This window comes from Ictidomys tridecemlineatus, chromosome 11 (genome assembly GCF_052094955.1).
Source record: "Ictidomys tridecemlineatus isolate mIctTri1 chromosome 11, mIctTri1.hap1, whole genome shotgun sequence".
NCBI classification, from domain to species: domain Eukaryota; kingdom Metazoa; phylum Chordata; class Mammalia; order Rodentia; family Sciuridae; genus Ictidomys; species Ictidomys tridecemlineatus.
This window is the reverse complement of record NC_135487.1, coordinates 8072861-8086921: the sequence shown is the minus strand read 5'-3', so window position 1 is coordinate 8086921 and position 14061 is coordinate 8072861. Positions and strand designations below refer to the sequence as shown.

At 41.1% G+C, this 14061-nt stretch overlaps 1 protein-coding gene across 8 annotated transcripts in view; it reads right to left on the bottom strand.

The window, feature by feature from the left end:
• The window catches only part of Vps13d (vacuolar protein sorting 13 homolog D), a 242682-nt gene that overhangs the window by 69862 nt on the left and 158759 nt on the right, over positions 1–14061 (bottom strand). For all 8 annotated transcript variants that reach the window (XM_078025311.1, XM_078025312.1, XM_078025306.1 and 5 more), the window contains 2 exons: positions 8644–8778; positions 7391–7558 (listed from right to left, as the gene is read on the bottom strand). In XM_078025311.1, coding sequence (XP_077881437.1) covers positions 7391–7558; positions 8644–8778 — 303 coding nt within the window. The remainder of the gene's footprint in view (positions 1–7390; positions 7559–8643; positions 8779–14061) is intronic.

The following is a 14061-nucleotide window of genomic DNA, read 5'->3' as shown; positions in this document are numbered from 1 at the left end:
ATAAATGTTCATAAACAGGTATAACATACACAAAGCAATAAGTGCAATTTACTGCATAATCAAATTAAGGACAAAAATCACCCAGTGATCTCAATAGATGCAGAGAAAGCCTTTGACAAAATTCATCACCCATTCATGATAAAACACTGAAGAAACTAAGGACAGAAAGAACCTACCTCAACATCATAAAGACTACAGACGAAAAACCCAAAGCCAACATCAGAGTGAATAGGGAAAAACTGAAAGCATTTCCTCTAAAATCCAAAACAAGACAAGGACGTCTACTCTCACAACTCCTATTCAATACACTGCTATAAATTCTAGCCATAGCAGTTAGGCAAGAGAAGGAAATAAAGGTAATAAATATAGGAAAGAAAGAAGTCAAATGATACCACCAGAAGACTGTTAGAACTAATGAACAAATTCAGCAAAGCAGCAGGTTACAAAAAAACAACACTAAAGAAAAAAACTGAAGAAGACACTAGAAGATGGAAAGATGACCCATGTTCATGGATAGACAGAATTAATATTGTTAAGATGGCTGTATGGGGCTGGGGTTGTAGCTCAGTGGTTGTAGCATGTGTGAGGCACTGGGTTTGATCCTCAGCACCACATAAAAATAAACAAAAAAACAAGCAAACAAACAAATGAATAAAGATAATGTGTCCATCTACAACTTAAAAAAAAAAAAAAAAAGATGGCCTTACTACCAAAAGCCACATACAGAAGCAATGCAATTTCCATCAAAATACCAATGACATACTTAAAAGAAATGGAAAAAAATGGTCCCAAAATTCACTTGGAAGAATAAAAAGTCCTAAAATACCCAAAGAAATTATAAGCCAAAAAAGCAACGCTGGAGGCTTCACAATACCTAACTTCAAATTATACTACAGACTCATAGTAACACAAACTGCGTGGAGCTGGGGGCCATGGTGCATGCCTGTAATCCCAGCAGCTCAGGAGGCTGAAAGCAAGAGGGTCTCAAGTTCAAGACCAGTCTCAGCAACTTAGCAAGACCCTAGACAACTCATTGAGACCCATTCTCAAAAACTAAAAAGGGCTGGGGATGTGGCTCATTGGTTGAGCACCTCTGGGTTCATTCCCTGGTACCAAAACAAACAAACAAAAATCCTCACCTATTGCATGGTATTGGCATAAAAACAGACACATAGATCAATGAAAAAGAATAGAAGACACACAAAAAACCCCATAGATACAATCATCTTATCCTTGATAAAGGCATCAAAAATTTGGAAAAAAGACAGCCTGTTTAACAAACAGTGTTGGGAAAACTGTTTATCCATATGTAGAAGAATGAGAGTAGATTCTTATTTCTCACCCTGAACAAAAATCAACTCAAAATAGATCAAAGACCTAGGAATCATATCAGACACTACACAACTCCTAGAAGAAAATGTAGGGCCAATACTCCAACATACAAAGGCAGGCAATGACTTCCTCAAGAGAACTCTTAAAGTTCAGGAAATTACTAAGAATTAATAAATGGATAACATCAAGTTAAAGAGCTTCTGCACAGCAAAGAAAACAATTAAGTGTGACAGAGAATATTTGCTTGCTATTATTCTGACAGAATTAATATCCAGAATATATAAAGAACTCAAAAGACTTGCCATCCCAAACCCAAAGAATCAATAAATGGGCAAATGAATTAAACATATACTTCTCAAAACAAGAAGTACAAACAGCCCAAAAACATGTGAAAAAATGTTCAACATCTTTAGCAATTTCAGAAATGCAAATCAAAACTACACTGAAATTCACCTCACTCCAATAAGAATGGCAGCCATTAAGAATACAAACAATAAATGCTGGAGAGGATATAGAGAAAAAGAACACTATTACACTGCTGGTGGGACTGTAAATTAGCACAACACTATGGAAGTCAGTATGGAGGTTCCTCAAAAAACTAGGCATGGAACCACCATACAACCCAGTTATAGCACTCCTCAGTATTTAGTCTAAAGAATTAAAATCAGCATACTGTAGCAATGCAAGCATATCCATGTTTACAGCAGCACAATTCACAACACCAAACTATGCAACCAGTCTCGATGCCTGTCAATGATATATGGATAAAGGAAATGCAGTGTGTGTACACACATACACACATACACACACACACACACACACACACACACCATGGAGTTTTAGTCATCCATAAAGAAAGATGAAATTATTAATGAATAAAACTTGGTAGCATTATGTTAAGTGAAATAAGACAAACTCAAAGTTGAGGGTCATATATTAGATATGTGGAAGCAAGAGGAAAAAGTAAAAGAAAAAGTGGGTCAGGGGTAGAGGAAACGGACCAGGGACCAGAATATGGGAGGCAAAGGGGAAATACCAGTGAATGATACTAAACAAATTCTATTGTCATACTGTGTGTCTATACAAATATGTAACAACCCACCACTGTTGTGTAATTATAATACACCAATAAAGTTATGGCACATGTTTATAAATAAGTACCCATACCAAAATGTAGCATGATGTTTTAACCCTACTCCTACACCTCTTCCTAGTAGTGCTTATTTGCATTAAGAAATGCTACAAAACTATTGAGGCTTTCTCAATTCATAACAAACAAAATGGACTTAAACAACAAAGCAATGGCTAAAACAACATAAAATAAAACACATTAACTGAAAACTAATGGAAAAATCACATCACCCTAATGAAAATTTGGACCTGCAGAGTATGTAGTGGAAACTCTGGGCTTGGAAGAAATAGAGGATAGAGCAATAGAGAAAGACATAGACCTGTAACTGGAGAAGTAAGTTATGAGTACGACTAATATGTAGCAAATAATGAACAAGGGATTCTAATTTCCATGGACAACTGACCACCATGAAAGTAATGCAAGTTAAAAACAGGGAAAATTATTAAAATACTTGCATTTTATGAACATAGAGTTAACACACTTGAGTCAAAAGCATACATATGACTTGAACAAGGAGAGGAACGGTGAGCAGGACAGAACGGAGCAGAGGTTCCACCGGGGCAATCAGAAGTGCTCCTGACCTGTGCTGGGAGAAGTGTGCTGCTGGCTCCTTCCCTTAGGAAGGGCAGATGACAGCTGTGCCCAGCAAATGCCCAGGTTCCACACAGCAGGGACGAGAACAGAACCCCTGGCTCTGCTGTTAACAGTAAACGATCTTAGATCAGAAGTTTTATTTTTAACTTTTGACAATAGCTATGCAATTTTCTTGTACATATGTAAAAATAATTATGCAATATTATTTGTATGTAATGCATGTTAAATCATCATTCATAGCTATAAGTGAAGTCAGAGTCTGCATGAGAGAGGTTATGGGTTCAATTCGGGGTCTCCCAATTCCCTGGCTTTGAGACGAATTGGAGGTTCTTGCAGATGTTCACCTGACACAGGCAGGAGAAGGCCTGCTTACTATGATTCAAGCTGCAGAGAGGAACCTGCTCCCCCCAAGTGGCTGGAATGCTCAGTGCTGTCCTGCTCCTAAAGAAGTCACACTTCTGCAAAGGGTTCCAAAGGCAATTGTCCTACATGGCCTCAGGAGTGAGACCTGATCACTGAACACCTTCACGGACCAGAACCCCTTGCTAAGACCCAGGCAGGGGACACGCAGGATAGATGCTTGCAGCTGGTGGCTAATCCCTAAGTCATATCTGCCCAGATCTGGTGTTCATAAACTGATTTCTGGGGCCCAGGCAATAAGAAGTAAAGACAAAGAGAAATAATGGGAACAGAAGGGCATAGGTTATTTCCATGAGGCCAATGTTAAAGGAAATCAGAAATTCCAAAAATGGATGCACTGTAGACCTGGAATTGAAATTTTGTTGTAGATAATTCACAACATCTCTCTAGAGGAATAAGGCTTGAGGTCTGCTGCCCTCTTAGGTGACAGAATGAATTCCCTTCTCACTTGTCAAGGACTTTTCACCTGCGTCATCTCCTGTGCTCCTCAGACCAGTGGGGCAGGAGGAATTTCTATCACCTTTTCATAGCTTCTTTTTTTTTTAATATTTATTTTTTAGTTGTGGTTGGGCACAATGCCTTCATTTTATTTATTTATTTTTATGTGGTGCGAGGATCAAACCCAGGGCTGCACACGTGCGAGGCGAGTGCTCTACTGCTGAGCCATAACCCCAGCCCCCTTTTCATAGCTTTCAAAAGCAAGATGGACCCTCAAGAATGATAGATGAAAGATTTTTTAAAGGTAGGAATGGTAGAGCATCCAGACGACCACCTCCAAGTTCCCCCAATACACAACCCAAGGCCTACAATGATGGCCTCGGGTCTTCTGGAAGCACAGACCTGAGAATCTAACGAACACTTTACCCTTCACCCCAGGAACACAAACACCTGCCAACTCAATAACTTCAGGAGTCGCAGAGTCTCTACTCAGAGCCCGTTGAGCCAGGTGAAAGCCCTTGGGTCCCCGCAGGAAAGTGGGGCAGGCTGGCTGGCCAAGGCTCAGGGAGGCACAGTTCTGACTTCCTTGCTTCCTTGCCCCTTATTTTATTTACTTTTCCCCATTTTTCATCCGTGTGCTGTGACTGTGGACAGTGGGGTGTCTGTGCTCCGTATCTGTACATGCACACAGCACAGCAAGTTAACTTGCCTGCCTCCTTTTTAATCACTGGAACTCAGGCACTCGCAGGAGGAGTATCCCACAGGCCAAAAGCTGGTTATTGTGGTCCCTTGCACATCCTTAAACTCCCCTTGTAGACCCAGAGAAGCAAACAGAACATTCCCCCAAAGCAGCATGAAAGGTCTGATTTCAACCCACAAAATGAAAAAAAAAAGACAAAAAAAAAAAAAAAAAAGAGAGAGTTTCTTTTAAAACCCCAACCACACACCCAGAATCAAAGATGACCTGAATGAGTGGGTGTTTGTTTCATTGATAGATTTAGAGTTTGGATTTACTATTTCAAATATGAAGTGGTAATTTTAAGTTTCTTTGCTTTCTCATCTTAGAGATATATGGAGTAATTTTTAAAACAAATTAGGATTCTTGCTATCAAAATAAATTATATAGCAATTCTCCTCCGGAGCAGCCTGTTGCCTCCAATACTGATTAGCTTACTGAAAACCAGACAAATTTGTAATGAAGGATGCCAACCACATGGGAACCAAGTTCCCTCAAGAGGACTCAGGTCCTGGAAAGCCCCTTATACAAATCCAATGACGACATAAAGTGTGATATCCAACACGAGACCCCATCCCTGCCAGCACGCCTTCCTCAGAAAGGAAAGACTCTGCCTTTTTATTCTGCTTAAGTTAGGTTCTCACAGTGACCTTCAAGCTTCCGAAACAGTTTTCTAGGAGAAAAAGAAGAATCAGGAAACAAAGGAGACTAAACAAAGGAGATAAAGAAGAGGCCAGTCCTCTTCACGAGGGTGTTGCAGGAAACGATGCAGAAACTCACCCAAAGGTCACAAGTGAGTGAACAGTGCCTTCCTTCTCATCTGGAAGGTTAAGTTTAGAGGTTCCTAACAGCCAAACTGGTCCAGAGTTTGACTCCCCACTCAAAGTGCCTGGGAACCCCTCCTCTGTAGGACTGTAATACATTGGCTTTTGTTTCCAGGGAACTAATGTCTGGGGGCCCAAATCTTGTTGCAAATACTACAGATGAAGTGACAATCCATTTATCTTCATCTGTATTTTTCCATATTTCATCACATTCTTGCTCATTTCACTCTCTCATTTAGGCACCTCTCCACGCCAGGTAGAGTAGGGCCTCTGGATAGACCCAAGCACCTTCACCCTTCAATTGCACTATGCCTAGGAGAACAAGAACAGACATTTCACAGTGGAGAAGAGGTTCTATGTGAACTACAACTCAACAGTTTATAAAATTAATAACATCTTTACACTGGACAGTCAACAACAACATATTTCAATACATCTGTTGACATGAGTCCAGTGCCTGAAAGAGGAGCAGAAATCTCTGTGGCCACAATGGCAAAAGTTTTGGCCATGTTGGGGTAAATGTCCTGGGGAAACGAGGCAAACTGCATGGGTGTTCACACTCTGCATCTGTTTCCAAAATGTGCCCTGGAAAGCCTTCTGCTTCTACCCTTCACCCTCTTTCTAAAAGTAAATATAGCTTCCTATTCTGAGTCACAAGATGAACAGCAGGCTTACAGTCTAGTTCAATAATACTACAGCCTTGAAAAACTGATGTGTCAAAGGAATGACCGTCTCCTGATGATAGTTTGGAAAAAGGAATGAACCCTCAGCTTTCACACATTAACAAGAATGCCATGTGATAAAGAATTGCTATTCAACTCCATTTTCTTAATCTGCTGTTCAACATAACTTGTGCAGCACCATAAAAGTCTCTCATAGTCAAGCTACTATTTTTGGGGGGGTGGTGGTAGGGGGGGTACCAGGGATTGAACTCAGGGGCACTTGAACACTGAGCCACAACACCAACCCTATTTTGTATTTTATTTAGAGACAGAGTCTCACTGAGTTGCTTAGTGCCTCACTTTTGCTAAGGCTGACTTTGAACTCGAGATCCTCCTGCCTCAGCCTCATGAGCCACTGGGATTACAGGTGTGAGCCACCGCACCGGGCTTGTCACACCACTGTTACCTACTGAGGCAGCACAAATGAACCTGTGACATCGCCCCACAGATGCTCTGTGGTCCATGAGCAGAGTGCACAGGCGCTTTCTCAAGCCTGGTTCATTCATGAAAACCAGTCTTTAAATGCAAAGTTTGTTGAACTGAAGGGGAAGGAAGCAGGGTTCTTTGGAGGCCTTTCATTCGGTTCAGACAGCAACTAACCTTCAACTACCTTCACCTTCCCTAGCTTCACACATAAAATTGACTCCTGATGGAAAACTAATTGTGAACCTACAAAATATCCATTTAACAAGTTGCCAAGAACAGAAAGGTCAACTAGATGGCAAGACACAGACAGGACAATTATCCCACTGTCCTTCCGCTGCTGGATTCAGATGCTGCATAGGGCCATGCCAGTGTACATTTCAGGCTGGACTTTCCCTATAAGCTTTGGGGATTAGTTGGCAGATTTTATGCATGATTCAATTTCACATTTTAAAAATCCAGTTAATTCTGTTGGTGCTGTCACTGATGCAGGGAAGTCCAGGGGTCAGGATGCTAGTGCAGGGTCTCTAGGGAGACGCCCAGAGCCTGGTCCAAGGCAGTGGAAATGGAGGGGAAGGAGGAGAGGCTTGGAGGCCTGCTCACTGGTCTTTGTGACAGGTCATTGAAGGGAAGGGAAAGGCAAGGCACACAGACAAGGAAGAAAAAGCCTTGAATTAGCTTCCCACAGCATGTTAACTATCAAAAAGACGACAGCAACGTGGAGACTAAAGAGGTTACTCATGATGGCATATCACCTCCATTTCCTCACCTTGGCAGCAGAGTTCGACACCCCATGTGTGACATTTCTGATAAGGCCCCCGACATTTCCGTACTTTATCAGTCCAGTAACACCTTCAGAAACATCATTCAAAAGTCCCATGGGATTTCCAAGAAAATCCACCGATCCCAGGATTCGAGCTGCCTGGCTGAGGAGTTCCTGTCAAGTGGAATATGGAGAGAAAAGTCAATTCAGAAACCATTTGTAATGGCAGGTATCAGTGTATAAGTGAAGATGGCAGAAATCTACCTTGTCCTCCATCCTTGTTACTACCAACAATTACCTTTTAATCTTCACCAAATGCAAAATAATCTCCCGTCCTCTCATGGGCTCCACCATCTCCCGATACACATGCGCCAGAGATTTGTTTTCAATACACTTATGAGTACTCTTCAAAGCCAATTAGAAGAATAAAAATAGCTATGGCCTGGGAAAGACTCCTTGGGTGCTCACTGGCACACAGGTCCTATTTTTCTCCTTTCTACCCTCCCTACTAAGTCCTGGGCAGGAGCAGGGAGGGGAGCAAGCTGTGGAGGGTGGGGCATGAAGAAGGCATATCCAAGCTTAGGAAGCAACTCTCCACTCTCCTGTACCTCCTACAGCCTGACCCAGGTTCCAGTGACATCTGCGTAGCCTCTGCTTATAGGCAGATGGAATTGTCACCAAAAGGAAAGACAAGGAAGGCGATGGGGAAAGCAGAAAAGGAAGCAAGCACAGGATGCATTTTAACTCTGAAAGCTGATCACCGTGGTCTGATCTTGACTGGCTATTCACTGAAGAGTACGCCTCGGCTTTACATTTTGGTCTGTGAAGTCTGAGTAATAAACACAAAATGGAAAATGTCCAACTTGATAAAAAAGAGCAGGACTTCTAAGAGCAGGACTTCACAGGCTCTCATGACAGCGGTGTGGTTGTTGAAAGTAGGCACATACTGATGAAGAGAGTGCACAGTATTCTGTGCCATTACTAATGCAGCAATGACACCATCGAGAGTTGTGACTGATCTAGTGGAGGCCCCTGGGACCAGCTCTCAGGATAAGACAAACAGCTCAGGAGTCAAATGCAGTTGAAAGAATTTCATGATATATACGGGATTCATCGGACATGGCCAAATCCCTAACACGACAGATGTGAAATGTCTGACCAGATTCTCAGTAGTAACGTCTTAGTAACCCAAACTCCCAAACGACCATAAGGAACAGCCTGCCTATAGTTTAGCCACTGAGTATGTCCCCAGAGCTCACCTCCTGGAAATGCTTGAGGATGTCGTTGATGATGAACTCCTTGGTCTCATAGGGATGTACCCGAGTGAACGGGTCCAGATTAATCACAGCATCTTCAAATCGAATCAGTGGGAATCCCAAGGTGCTTTTGAGGGCCTAGTTTGGGAAAAGAGAAAAGGATATACTTTAGCCATAGGACAGCCTTCCAGGGTACTGTAATTCTGGATTCCATGAAAGCTGCAAATCTCAACTTTCCAATAGAAGTCGAGGCTTTAAAGTTTGTGTGTGTACACTCATATATATTTGTAGTACCGTGGACTGAACCCAAAGCCTGTGCACGCTAGGCAAATGCTCTACCACAGAGCTGCACCCCCAGTTCAGGTATTGATATCTATAAATAAGGATTTCCCCTGTACTAATAGAGTAAAATATTGGGGGAAAAATATACCTTTATATGTATTGCTCAAATTCACATATATCACACAGAAATAAACACTGGTTGACTTCAAAGCATAAATTCCTTTTGATCTGCTGTGTATCTGAGTATTTGTTACATTTACTCTTGGTCCAAAGTATACCACAGGAGGAAACCAACTGCTATGTACAACTATAAGGCTATAATTTAAAAACTAAAATAAAAAAGGTACACCACACACACAGAATGATCAGTGATTTTTCTTGAAGTGAATGTCAGATGCAACCATTGCCCAGGTCAGAAAGGAGACTGTGGCCCCACTGTGGAAGCAAGCCCTTTCCTTTTACATTTCATTGTACAACTAAATCTCAATTTATTTAATCATTGCTGTTGATGAAAATTTGGGTCATTTCCAATCTTTGGCCATCAAGAGGGTTGCTGCCATGAATACTCTTAGGCCTGTCTTTCGGAGCATATCTTGTGCATTTTCTTGGATATACACCTGGGAGTAAAACGGGCCATAAGGAAGGCCTGTGTTCAGGCTCAGTGTGCACTGCAGAAGGGTTTCACAAAGGGACAGAACAAGTTTTTGCTCCCTCCAGCAGTCTACAAGAGTCCCTGTTACTCTACATCCTCATCAACACTCGACATAAATAGCTTTGTTCAAAAAACAGAGTCCTGCTGGGCACAATGGTGCATGCTTACAATCCCAGCGAATGAGAGGCTGAGGCAGAAGGACGGCAAGTTTGAATTCAGTCTGAGTAACTTAGTGAGATCCTGTCTCAACACTTAAAAACATAAAAATAAAAAGGGCTCGGGGTGCAGCTCCATGGTACAGTGCCCCTGGGCTCATTCCCTAAAACTGCAAAAAGAAAAAACAAAACAACAACAACAACAAAAAAACAAACTTAATTTTAAAGGAACTTTATCCTATCAGACCTTTCCTTTACAGTAAGAACCAGTGTTCTGGTTCAGAAATCATCATCTAGCCCGAGGTCACAGAGACATTCCCATATGTTCCCTCTTGGAGTTTTGGTGTTTCACTCTTCACGCTTACATCTATAATCCACCTGGTCTTGATTTTGATATATGGTGTGAGATAAAGCTGAATACTCGTTTTTTTCAGATGCATATCAAATCAACTAATCTTTTTTTGGGGGGGATACTGGGGATTGAGCTCAGGAGCTCTCAACCACTGAGACACACCCCTGGCCCTATTTTGTATTTTATTTTAATACAGGGTTTCGCTAAGTTGCTTAGCGCCTCTCTAAATTGCTGAGGCTGGCTTTGAACTTGACATCCTCCTGCCTCAGCCTCCAGAGCCAACAGGATTATAGGCATGCACCACTGTGCACGGATAATTGACTAATCTTCATGGAAAACACCATCCTTTTCCCTTTGCAGTCTGCTCCAGACTTTGTCAGAAGTCAATTGTCTGTATTTATGTATCCACCTCTAGATTCTTTTCTGTTTCATTTTGTTCTGCTTTCTACCAACACCACACTATCTGAAATAATGTAGTTTTCTAATAAGTTTTTTGAAACCATATAGTAGAAAAGACCTTCATTCTTTTTCTTTTGAGACTACCTTGGTTACTCTTTGCACTTTTCAATTGTATATAAATTTTTGCTCCCTCCAGCAGCCTACAAGATTCCCTGTTATCCTATAACAGAAAAAGTCTGTCGATTTGCTGCCATAAAAATGCTCAAATTTTCTTTCAGACTGCATTGAACCTGTAGACCACCTGGAACCTTCCAATGCAGTAACATGACGCAGCCCCCCATCTCTCTAGGTCTTCAATTTCACTCACCAACGTTTCCTCGCTTTTTGCATGAAACCCTTGGAGGTCTTTTTTTTGGTAAACTCTTAGGTACCTAGGATGGACTTGAAATGGCCCCAAGTTCTTGGTGTCTTCTACAAGAGGGGGGGTCTGCCTACCTTCCACCTGAACCTTACAGGCCCTATCATTTGCTTCAGTCAGTACAGTGCACGGGAGGTAAAGTACCATCTCCATGCAGAGGCTTTCAGAGAATGTGGAACTTCCAGTCTGTCCTTTTTAATGACTCCCCCATGTGAAGAGGAGAGACCAGGAGGAAAGCAGCTCTGCTGAGAGCCAGCACCAACTGGCTGACGTGTGAGTGAAGTGGCCCTATAGCATTCAGGATCAGCCGGACTGCCAGGTGACTGCAGCCATGAGAACGAGCACAGGCAGGGTAGCAGCAGAACCATCCACCCTTAGGTCTAAACTACTGACCCTCTGAATTATGAGCAACAACAATTAAAAGAAGGTTATTGTTTTAAACCACTAAGTTTTAAAGTGGTTTGCAAAATAGTAATTACAATAGATATGGCATCTCATGTTTTCTTAATGTCTTTGGAAATGATATCCTTCAAATTTTCCTTTTCTCTATAATTGTTGCTGACTTATAGGAATACAGTTGATTTTTACATATTATTTCTAGTTATCCTACTAAACTGACTTAATTATTCTTTAACTCATTCCTATGTTCTTTTAAATTTTCTGGGTACATAACCATGTTCTCTACAAATAACAAAGTTTTCATTTTCTTTTCCAGTTCTTATAACTTTTCTTTCTTTTTTTAAAAAAATCTTATCTACCCCATTGCACTGCTAGGATCTGCCATGAACAGAATTTGACGTGGACCTCCTTCCCCATGTCAAGCCAAGCTTCTCCTGTGCGGCGTATGCTGTAGCCTTCTGTTCAGATTTCTTTCATGTTTATTTTAAAAGTACTGGTTTATAATTCTCCTTTATTGTTTAATTATTTAAACAATAAATTAGAGATTTCTGGTAAACTTCTTAGACACATTCACTGTTATTTTAGATTCTGTGGGTGAACATGCCAACATTTGGGTCTGTGTCTAGTAACTGTTTTTTCCCTTGGCCCTAACTCACACCAGACGTGGTAATTTGTGATTGAATGTGACATTTGTATGAAACTTACAGCGACTTTGGATGATGAGTCTTTCAAGTTCTGGCAGGCAGTTATCATACAAGGTGTAATGCCTTAATACAACCAGGGTTTAGTTTCCTGAAGGCTGAGGCTCAGTTTTCTAAGTCTCAGTTTTCTGGTCTCTCTGAGTCACTGTAAGGCCTGGCTTCGTCCCTTCACTGTCTCCCTGAACACCACTGCCATTCCTTCAGTTTTCATCTTCCCAGGACCAAAAAAAAAAAAAAAATCGCTGAAAGGTCTGCTTTGTTCTATGCCCTCTTTGCTGTCACTTCTTGCTTGGCTTCTTTTAGACTGGGTCACTTAGAAATTGGCAAACGCCTGGAGAAATGAAGCGACTGGGAGCCCGGGGGTCTGCTTCCTCACTGTGCTTCTCTTTGAGGGCTGGTCCTTCAACCTCCAGCTCTCTAGCAATGGCGCCCAGTGTTTGCTTTGCAGCCCCACAACACTGTACCAAAGTTGCAGCTGAATTCTCTCTGGCAGTTGGCTTTCTGCATGGCCTCTTTGCCTTTTTCCCCAACCACTTACAAATCAGAAAAAGTCTCAAGAAAAAAACTAAAATAAAATTCAGGCTATGGGGCTGGTAGAGTTCAGTGGTAGAGTGCTTGCCTCGCACATGTGAGGCACTGGCTTTGATCCTCAGCACCACATAAAAATAAATATATATTTTTTTAAAATTCAGGCTGACCTCACTGAGCTTTCCTTCTCCCACAAATCCTGGATCCTCAAGTCCTGGCTGTCTTGGTAGCTTTACAATGGCCTTTAACAGACTTTTTGTTTCTAATAAATTACTTTCTTTTTTTTTTAATACATATTTTTTAGTTATAGGGTGAACACAATATTTTTATTTTATATTTATTGATGTTGAGGATCGAACCCAGTGCCTCACACATGCTAGGTGAGCGCTTTACCTCTGAGCTACAACCCCAGCCTCTAACAAATTACTTTCTAACTTTACTTGAAGTTCTCAGCTGGGTTGACTATAATCCAGTTAATTTCTGAATATGTAACTATTTTCTGATCACATTTAACATGATTGATATTTCCAGATATTTGGAATGTATGCTTTACTGAATGCGAATTTACTTTTCCATGCTAATAATATCAATCTCTAAGCCACTTGGAATTTATCCCTATAGAGTATCAAGAATTAATTTAATTTTGTAATAATTTAATTTCCCCACTAAATTAAAAAGTCTATTGCATATTAAAATTTCATATACAATTTAATGAAATTTCTGTTGTTTCTTACTTATCTCTTTTAATCTTTTTGCATATGTTTTCAAAAGCTGTCTTAAAGTCTTTTAGTACAACAAACAACACTGAAATCAAATCAAGGCTGGGGTTGTGGCTCAGTGGCACAGTACTCACCTAGCACACTTGAGGCACTGGGTTCAATCCCCAGGACCACATAAAAAAATGAAAAAGAAAATCAAACAATGGAAAGAAAAAGAGCTGAAATTGTCTAAAAAGGGGATACTTGTTTACGACTTAAAATTTAGGTAGAAAATGGCAACAGGCTGAGAAATTTGACAACATAAAAATTAGATATCTTGTGATTAAACAAATACAGACAAAACACACAAAAGCAAAATATAAAGACAAATGAAACTGAAGAAAAAATACAATTTTCATCAAAGACAAAACTTTTATGAAGAGATCAATAAATGGACAAGTGATATCACCAGATACTTCACAGAGAAAAACCTGTCCCTTTATCATATGGATTAGGAGGAGAAAGAGTACAGGAAATCGGTGAAAGACGGAGACTCGACGAGCCGAGAGGAAGAGAACTGGGGCACAGATGTCAAGAACAGGAGGCGAGACACTAAGCGGCTGAGGAGCCAACAATGAGAACAGAAGAAAGCCCACTGGATTTGGTTCCCTAAGAGATCACTGATAACCTCCTAATAAATAATTTCAGAATGAAACATTTTAAGAACTAAGAGTAGCCCCAAATGGCCAGTTCAGCCCCCCATCTTTTGCAAAACTACAACTGAGGACAAGTGGACAACCTGGAGTCACGCAGCCAGAGTTGCTAGGTCTGGACTCA